The 9,715-nt window shown below is 46.1% G+C and overlaps 1 protein-coding gene across 1 annotated transcript in view; it reads left to right on the plus strand.

The window, feature by feature from the left end:
* The window catches only part of EPHB1 (EPH receptor B1), a 405,640-nt gene extending 396,954 nt beyond the window's left edge, over window positions 1-8,686 (plus strand). Inside the window, exons 14-16 of the mRNA XM_077752332.1 lie at window positions 1,044-1,237; window positions 3,103-3,258; window positions 7,239-8,686. Coding sequence (XP_077608458.1) covers window positions 1,044-1,237; window positions 3,103-3,258; window positions 7,239-7,347 — 459 coding nt within the window. The 3' untranslated portion in view covers window positions 7,348-8,686. The remainder of the gene's footprint in view (window positions 1-1,043; window positions 1,238-3,102; window positions 3,259-7,238) is intronic.
* The last annotated feature ends 1,029 nt before the right edge of the window (window positions 8,687-9,715 follow it).

Below are 9,715 nucleotides of genomic sequence, written 5' to 3' on the forward strand. Positions count from 1 at the left end.
TTTTTTTTTTTTTTTTTTTTTTTTTAACATTTATTTACTTTTGAGAGACAGAGACAGAGTAGGAGCGGGAGAGGAGCAGAGAAAAAGGGAGACAGAATCCAAAGCAGGCTCCAGGCTCCGAGATGTTAGCACAGAGCCCAGTATGGGACTTGAACACACAAACTCAGGTCTATGAGATCATGACCTGAGCTGAAGTTGGAAGCTCAACTGAAGGAGCCACCCAGGTGCTTTGGTGGCGGTCCTGTATAAAGAACAAATCCATTAGGTGTCCTGTGTGCCGTCTCGTCATCACCCCTAGTGCTACCAGCTGCCAGCATTGGGCCCAATGTCTTCTTTAAGAGAGGAGAAGCTTGGGGCACCTGGGTGGCTCAGTCGGATAAGCATCCGACTTCGGCTCAGGTCATGATCTCACAGTTTGTGGGTTCGAGCCCCGCGTCAGGCTTCGTGCTGACAGCCAGCTCAGAGCCTGGAGCCTGTTTCAGATTCTGTGTCTACCTCTCTCTCTGACTCTCCTCTGCTTGCTCATGCACTCTGTGTCTCTCAGAAATAAATAAAATATAAAATTAAAAAAAAAAAACTGAAGCTATTCACCAGCTCATCTTTTTTTTTTTTCTTAATTATTTATAGTTTTTGAGAGAGAGATAGAGCATGAGTGGGGGAGGGGCAGAGAGAGAGGAAGGCACAGAATCTGAAACAGACTCCAGGCTCTTAGCTGTCCGCACAGAACCTGCTGCAGGACTCGAACCCACAAACCGTGAGATCATGACCTGAGCTGAAGTCGGACACTTAACCGACTGAGCCACGCAGGCACCCTTTACCAGCTCATTCTTTAGTAAGCATTTATAGAGATCTAGTGTGTGTCAGGCTTCGCTGCGGGTACTAGGGACAGTCTAGGGAGAAAAGCCAAGTACATGTCAAATCCATTATGGAGAGAGGCATATGAGCACAGAATGAGGGAGGCTCCAGTCTTGGGAGGTGCTTTGTGAATGACTGGCTGGTGTCTCACCACCCAATCATACCTGTTCCCATGTGTGTCACTACAGGTCATCAATGCCATTGAGCAGGACTACCGGCTGCCCCCACCCATGGACTGTCCAGCTGCTCTCCACCAGCTCATGCTGGACTGTTGGCAGAAGGACCGTAATAGTCGGCCCCGCTTTGCAGAGATTGTCAACACCCTGGACAAGATGATCCGAAACCCGGCAAGTCTCAAGACTGTGGCAACCATCACCGCCGTGTGAGTCTCGTAGAACCGGGTAGTTGCTAGGTGTGGCTGGTCTCCTAGCTGGGGGCAGGCCCCATAGCAAGGCTGCTAGCCTTTTGATCCATTGAGAGCAAGGGTGAGGTGGCTAAGATTATCCACTAATGAAAGAAATTCCAAGACTTCCTCTTTCCTTTTTCTTTTCCATGTTTCTAAAGTATTCCCTGCCTCCAACATGGGCTATAAACAGATATCAAGATATCTGTCTGGGTCTCCACTGTCTGCTGGCTTCAGATAGGCTGGGCACTCACTGGGCTCTGTAATAATTGAATGTCTCTGATAGGAGTCGTATGAAGCTCCACTTCTGGGAGATTCTCTTTGCAGAAGGCACACTTTTTGTTAAATACACCAGGTAGAGCTCCAGACTTGGAAACTTGGGCAGCCTTTAGCAACTAAAGGCCCTGATTGCTATGGGACACAGAAATAAAAAGCCATTGGATTTGTTGTGAGCAAACACACAGAACTTACAGCTCCTGTCAGTAACTGTCAGCTGCATATTATTCCTCTCTGCACTGCAGTGTTAACTGATTTGTTAATTTATCTTTCAACCAAAGTGTGGTATGCATGTATGTGCTAAGCGCTGCGCCCCTTGCCAGCAGTACAGAATGAACAACATAGACATGATTCGTGTCCTCGTGGAGCTTAGAATCATTTAGGAGGGGAAAGACCAGATGATCTCCCAAAGAGATGCAAAATTGGGACCTTGACAGCCACTGTGGCGGGGAGGTGCCTGGTGCTGGAGAGCATGGATATGTACCCTCCCTGGTGTCTGGGAGGCATCCCTGATGAGTGTTATTTCAGTTGAGCACTGAAGGGAGAGAGTGCGTGAAGTGAATGAAAGAAAGACTGGAGTTGAGGGACAAGTGTTCCCGACCAGGGAGCAGCATGAGCAAAGGCTCAAGGGTAGGAAGGACAGGGCCAGTGTGTTGAGTCCAGTCTGTGAGGAGACTGGGTCAGGGCTGAGGCTGAAAGGTGAGCAAGGGCCAGATGCTCCGAGCATGCGGGCTCTGCTAGGAATTTTGGGCTTGATTTTCAGAGCAGAGCACCCATTGAAGGATTTGATATGAATCTGGGTTAGGGTGAAGGTTATGAACATGATCGCACCTGCAGTTTTCAAAGAGCACCAGTCCACAGTGTGGACCTTATGTGGAGGGGAAGGAACATGCGTGAAGACCAACAGGAGAATTTGCAGCAATAATGGCAGACAAGATATAGGGTCTTAAGTCAGGGTAATGATGCAGAAAGAGGTGGATGAGTTTGAGGGATTTTGGAGGTCAAATCTTTAATTTTTGGTGAAGGACTGGGCATGGGTGTTAGGGGTTGAGGGATATATCAAGGTAGCACCCTGCTTTATGAATTGGATACCAAGGTGTCTGCTTTGAGAATGTTCCAGAGAAAATCAGCAGAGGGTTGCTCTGTTCCATTTATTTCAATTAGCTGAGGATAGAACCAAGGGAAAAAAAATGATACCAACGGATTTGGGAAGGTCGTTGCGAACTTTATATATTTTTCATGGTGGAGCTTTGGATGGGAAAGCTCTAGGTTCCGGTTTACAGCGGAGTTCTGGGCCTTCTCTTCACTCCAGACTGTGTCAGTCTACCTGTCTGAGCTGGCTGATGTGAGACCGGGGCCATAGGCAGGGGTACCAGCCACCTCGCCTCCAGAAGTCATGCCAGATCAGGAGTCTATAAGGAAAGAAGGGTCAGCACGGGGCTCCCCTGTAATCTTCATCTGGTCAGGAAGGCGTCCTCATCCTATATGAATGCTGTCTGCCCAGGGTGTGGCTCTATACATGCACCCCTGCAGCTGTGGGGTCACCTGCTCCTCTTTCTCTGTCTCAGGCCTTCCCAGCCCCTGCTAGACCGCTCCATTCCAGACTTCACGGCCTTTACCACCGTGGATGACTGGCTCAGTGCCATCAAAATGGTCCAGTACAGGGACAGCTTCCTCACTGCTGGCTTCACCTCCCTCCAGCTGGTCACCCAGATGACATCAGAGTAAGTGATGAGACTCGCCTCTGGGTACCCTGTGGGTAGGGATCACTTGTCCCTGCTATTGCTCATGGGACAAGTCTAGATTTCTGGCCTCACCCCCAAAGCTCCACTTCTGTATAGAACCAGGCCTGGTGGGGAAGCACCCTGGAAAGATAGGAGGGGGTGGGGTGGGGAGGCTGAGGTCATTCTGGCCCCAAATGAGAGTTCTTCGAAGTCATAGCCATGTATCATTTGCCTAATCATCAAGACTCTCTCCTCTGCTTGTTTTCAAACTTAACCCATCAAAAAGAGCATCCAGATGGAAAGAACACAGCCAGCCAGCACTTTAAACAACAGAGCAGGAAGAGGCACTACACTGATTCAGCAACAATCTCAGACGTGTGGGGAGCTCATATTCGTACTTAGATAGATAGCACATGTGAATAAGCATACATTTCCATCTCCCACAAATTATTTACCAGTCTGCAGCTCCCACAGGAGTATGGAGGAATATGGAAACTAAAATTACTCAAATAAGATCAGAAGCAGAAAGGGTCTTAAAGATCCATTAGTCCATCATTTCCCCAAGAATGTTCTGAGCAGCACCAGTTCTGGGAAATGTTAATAGGTTCTCCTTGGAAAAAAGGTCCCACGGTCAAATAAATTTGGGAAATACTGTGCACTTTATCACCTTTTTGGAGATTCACTACACATATTAGCATTCTAAAGGCCATGAGAAATCCTGAAATAAAGAACCCCATTTAAAATTATTAAATACTGTGGAACCATATTTTTGAGGGGCAGGGGTTTTGTAGAACTGTAGTTGGGGAGATATTTATCTACTTGCACTCATTTCATTTAGCAGATTCAGAAAGTAGGTGAATTAGTGCATGAAGCCTCAGTGCTCATGGGTGCAACACAGGGGCCAAGGGCTGTTTCCTGATGGCTAATTCCATCCCCTTCTATCGGTCCACCCCGGGGACACAGCAGTACCCATATGTGGTAGCACACTGGAATCACCTGGGAAATCTTTAAAAAATATTTATGTCTGGGGCACCTGGGTGGCTCAGTGGGTTAAGTGTCCAACTTTGGCTCAAGTCATGATCCCATTGTTGGTGGGTTTGAGCCCCACATCAGGCTCTGTGCTGACAGCTGGGAGCCTGGAACCTGCTTCGGATTCTGTGTCTCCCTCTCTCTCTGCCTCTACCCTACTCGCTCTTGCTCACTCGCTCTCTCTCAAAACTAAACATTAAAAAAAGGTTTTTTTAAATATATTGATGCCTGACTTCCACTACCAGATCTTCTGGTTTAACTGGGATGAACTGAGACCTGGGCATCAGGATGTTTAAAACTCCCCAGGTGATTCTAATGTGCAGCCAAGGCTGGGAACAACTTGGTAAGGGTCAACTTCTGAATAGATACATCCCCCCAGAGAGGCCTTCACTGGCTACATGGGCCACAACATTTATAGACAACATGAGGTTGGTGGCTTGTGACACACATTTCCCAAGGTAGAGGACTGCTCGGTCCTCCAAGCAATTGACGACAAATGCTTATTGATCACCTGTTATATGTTGGGCAGAGTGCTAGGTGCCAGGATTCACTCTCAAAGTGGGCCTGTTGCCGAGTCCCAAGGGAGAGGTGGGCTCCCATCCAGCCCCAGCAGTTGAACCTCAGAGGAACAGTTTCTGTCCCAGACTCCTGCTTTGCAGTCAGTCTTCCTAGTGTCCCACTCCACCTCTTTTTTTTTTTTTAATTTATTTATTTATTTTGAGACAGAGCCTGCAAGTGAGCTGGGGAGGGACAGAGATCCCAAGCAGGCTCCACGCTGTCAGTGCAGAGCCTGACGTGGGGCTCAAAACCATGAGATCATGACCTGAGCCAAAACCAACAGTGGACGCTCAACCCCTCAACCTTCTGGGCCACCTACGTGCTCCTGCCCTACCTCTTGGAAGCTGATTCTTGCCAGAAATGATGGAAGCTCCGCTTTCCCTAGGGAGACGTCTTGAATATGCATCTACCCTAGCATCCACTAAGCAACAGAATTCATTTTTAAAATGTGGGTTCATTTTCTGTTCCTGCTGTATGGAGGCAGCCCCTGACACCATGAATTATCATCAGGCACCAACAGCAGCAACAAGAAAAGCAGTACTTCCCAGTGGAAAAGCAGCCTCCCCATCTTGCAGAGCTGGTGTGGATGTCTAGGTGACCAGAGAGCCCGAGTTCAGGGGTGGCAGGGTGCCTGTGCTGCTGAGGCCATGCCTGCTTCCTCACTGCGATGTGGCTGTGTGTGGAGCCATCACCCCCTAGTTCCCCACAACTGGAAGCATCCAGTGGAGTAATTTCCTCCGCCTGGAAAAGGAAAACTTAAGGGATTTAGTTAAAAGTAAAAAATGCCCATACACTATTGGAGCAATTTAGTTTGTTTCTTGAGAGAGAAAAGATGAAAAAAGAACATGAGCTACTAAATAAAATACATTGCAGGACAATTTGTGAATTCAGAATTCAAGTGTGCCTCTCAGAAGCATTTGCTGAAAAGACATGGACGATTTGACAATCTGAGGCAGCTGCAGCTCTGAGGGGATTGACCGCCAGCTGTAAGGGGGGTTGAGGAGAGCACAGGAACCTGCTTGTGGGTCTGGTGGGCAAAGTGATCTGCTATGCCAGGGACAGGGGCTTTTGGGGGAATATAGTCAGGACTTTAGAATAGTTCTGAGAGCAGGCCTTACAGGGCGGCTAAAAACCAGGTAGTCTTGAATTTGAACCCCAGGCCCACCACCAATTACCTGCTGTGTGATCTTGAGCATGTTACTTTACTTAACTTCTCTGAGCCCTACTTGCCTTTGTCCATAAATGAGCAAAATATAATAGTTTTTGGTAAAAGGTTAATGAAATAGTGCATGCAAAGCACTTGGCCTACTGCCTGCCTACAGGATGCACACAAGAAACAACTGCTGTTAAATTATTATTATTGACCTTGAGTGGTTTGTCAGTTTTTAGGAAATACTTCCTTAGCTATATGTGAAATAGTATATGGCACATGAGAAGTACTCGAGCAATGCTATATTATTCTTCTTCTTCTTCTTATTATTATTATTATTAACTAGGCAAAGATGCACAGGTCTCCCCAAAATTAAATATAAGCCATGAACTTGAAGATGAGTACAGTCCATGGGGTACCTGGGTGACTCAGTCGGTTAAGTGTCCAACTTCGGCTCAGGTCATGATCCCATGGTTCATGAGTTCGAGTCCCGCATCCAGCTCTGTGCTGACAACTTGGAGCCTGCTTCGGATTCTGTGTCTCTCTCTCTTTCTCAACCCTTCCTCTCTCTCTCTCAAAAATAAACAAACATAAAAAAAAAAATGAGTACAGTCCAAACTCCTATCCTAAACATATTACTTAAATTTCTGCCTGGGCAGATATTTGAAAGTTATTTTGAGATCACCCTTCTTAAAAATTCATGACATTAAAATTCAAACAGAGGCAGAAAATGGAAACTCAGGGGAAAAACATCAGAAAACCTAGCAAACCCCTTATCTTTTCAATCTCAGTGGGTGATCACTAATTTAGGCAGAAAGCTCCACAGCATAACCAAAGCCCCATATAGTATGTGCTCAGAGTGTTAAAACACACACACACACACACACACACACACACACACACACACACACACACACGAAAGTTCCAGTCCTCCTAGGGTCATGGAAACAATGAACGGGGGGCTTCTCCAGCACCCGTACGTGAAGAACAGGGCACAACACTTCTAGGATGGTCTAAGTTGGGAGGGGTCATTGGAGACGAGGGCCACCGCGTGAAGCAAATGAGACTGAGCAAGAAAATACCTATGTAAGCAAAGACTTGGGTAAATCTGACTGTTGGATTTTTAAACACTTTTATCTGCCTACCCAACTAAAGCAAGAGCTTGCCTTCTATGATGCGGTTTGATCCTTGAAAAGCTGCTCTAACACTAGCATGCCCTTTTTTGTGTTTTTTTCCCTCCTAGAGACCTCCTGAGAATAGGGGTCACCTTGGCAGGTCATCAGAAGAAGATTCTGAACAGCATTCATTCTATGAGGGTCCAGATGAGTCAGTCACCAACGGCAATGGCATGAGAACTCTCATTTTCTGGGGGGAGGAGAGGAAGGAAAAGGACCAGGCTCAAGAGGGAACCAGAGGTTGACCACTGTGGAATGTTCTGGAAAGATTGGTTTCTCTGCTAAGAACTGCATTACATCAGTGAAGAAGACTGGACCTGTTCTTAATAGGCAATCTTCGTTTCTCAGTGACAGAAGCATGTGTAAGATGCCGTGGGAAACCAAAATATAATAATGAAAAAAATGAAAAGGTGTTGTCCAACAGAAGTGAAGACCAAACAATATCATCGAGGCAACCAAGAGTAAACTCTGCTCCCACTCAGGGGGCTGGAGTCACTGATCCACAGGAAGAAAGAGAAGGAGGTAGAAGGAAGAAACAGAGGCAGTTTTCCATTTTCTTCCTCACCAATGACATTCTTTTCTTTTCTCCTTTTGTACTCCTCCCCACGAGCCCTCTCCCTTCTCCCACATCCATTTCCCTTTGCTCATGACTCGTGTAGGGAAGTTTCTTCAAACAAACCCCAGCTCCTGAGTCTCCAGATGTCGTTCTGTCAGTTGCCAAAGGACTTTGCTGACCACTGCATGGGGGATCCAACCAATTCAATTAATGTCTTCATATTGAAGAAGAGATGTACCTTCAATTGAAAACCTTGTTTTTCTTTTGTTTGCATTTTCTGCAAAAAGGAAAAAGAAACCACAAATTGGAAAAAAAAGAAAAAAGAAAAACCTGTTTCCGTGTGCAAGAGCACACACATGTATGTCTGTGTTATAAAAATGACTGTGCTTGTTCGTAACAGATGCAGACAAGAAAGAAGAACGGGAGATCTTTGCCCCCTGGAAAATCCAAAGGGGCTGGAACGTGTTGTTGGTTTGGTGTTCTGGTTGGCCCAGTTGGCCTATTGGCTCAATGGGGAGAGAGGGCAGGGAGAAAAGTAAAATGAAAGGGGAAAAAACTCTCAGGAGCTTGCAAATTCAGACAGGAAACAGGTGAGTGGTTTGAATTGGATGCAGTGTGGGCCATTCTAGAATGATACTGACTGATTAATTATTCTTGGTAACATCTGAAGGAGAAGGAGAAGGAAAGTGTTTCTGGAGAATGTTCTTCCACATCCCTAGAATCTGTAATTCAAGAGATGGCAAGGGAGAATTCTTCTTACCTTATTTGTGGACTGGTTTAAGCCATGTGGCATCCGAGGAATGTTTCAAATGTGTCTGTGTTTCTCCTCATTCCTTCTTGTACCTCATTGTTCAATTCACTTTTGTAAATTCCACCTAACATTTAAATATTTTTAATTTCTCCTTTTATCTTAATCTTCTTGCTAATTTTATCTGTCTAATTAAAATGAGCAGAAGCATGTCTGGGTTTACATAGAATGGTGTCAGAGTGTGTGTTCTCAGACCCCAATGGGTCCATCCCCAAGTTACAGGAAAATCCTTAACAATGGTTGTTCTCTCCCCCATATGAGAGGGAAGGACTACATCCTGGATCCCGTGCCTCCCAAGAAGCGCAGTATAGTAGAATCACTCTCGCTGATGTGACCCAAAGGAAGAAGTGAATAAATATGAGGCTCTGAAGCCTCAAATATGCAGCTTAGGAAGTCACTGGCAGATAAATATAAACGATCACCGATAATACACCATCAGCCCTGATTTCAGTGTGCACAGTGCATTTGGGAAGTTCATATCCAGGCCAGTTTTGTCCAAGCCACTGAAGACTATTTTAGCCTGCTTGCTTGTAGTGTGTCTGTGAACATGCAGGTGGAGGGGAGGGTATGAGCCAGTAAATTGAGCCATACTTCCCATGTAGCTTATTTCATTCGAATTGAAGGTGAGATGACCCTTTTCCCCTAGTCCTCAGCAACTCTGTACTTGGGGAAGTCTTAACTTCTGAAGCTCCTTCAAAGAGTCTCATGGGCCTACGGGGTACAGCTCCGATGCAGGAGAGCCCCATCTGAAAGCATCACCTCTGTGCTTAAGCCCTGGGAGACAAAGGGAGATGGACAGAAGGGTCTCAGCAGATTTGCATATGGTTACAAAGGGCCCCAACCCAGCCACCTAGTGCATAGAAGAGAAAATTTCCCCTTATTAATAGCTTACCAATTCCATGCACAATTTGCTAATTACCCCCCAAAGACCTCAATCCACGAAATGTCTTAAAAGCCTAGGCAATTCGGCTAATCTATTCTCAATTTTCCACAGGAATGAATTTTAATTTGTCACCAAATTTCTCAGGCAGCATCCTTAACCTGAAATCTTCACCATGCTTCCACCAATGCCAGTCCACCTTCTGGCTGTCAACAAAGCAAGGTTAAGGTGAAGGTCGGGTCATGCCCTCTGGTTTGGTTTCACCATAAGATCCCATAAAGAGAGACAGAGTGTGTGTGAG

The sequence above is a fragment of the Crocuta crocuta genome, unplaced genomic scaffold, assembly GCF_008692635.1.
Source record: "Crocuta crocuta isolate KB4526 unplaced genomic scaffold, BGI_CrCroc_1.0 scaffold580, whole genome shotgun sequence".
Lineage (NCBI taxonomy): Eukaryota > Metazoa > Chordata > Mammalia > Carnivora > Hyaenidae > Crocuta > Crocuta crocuta.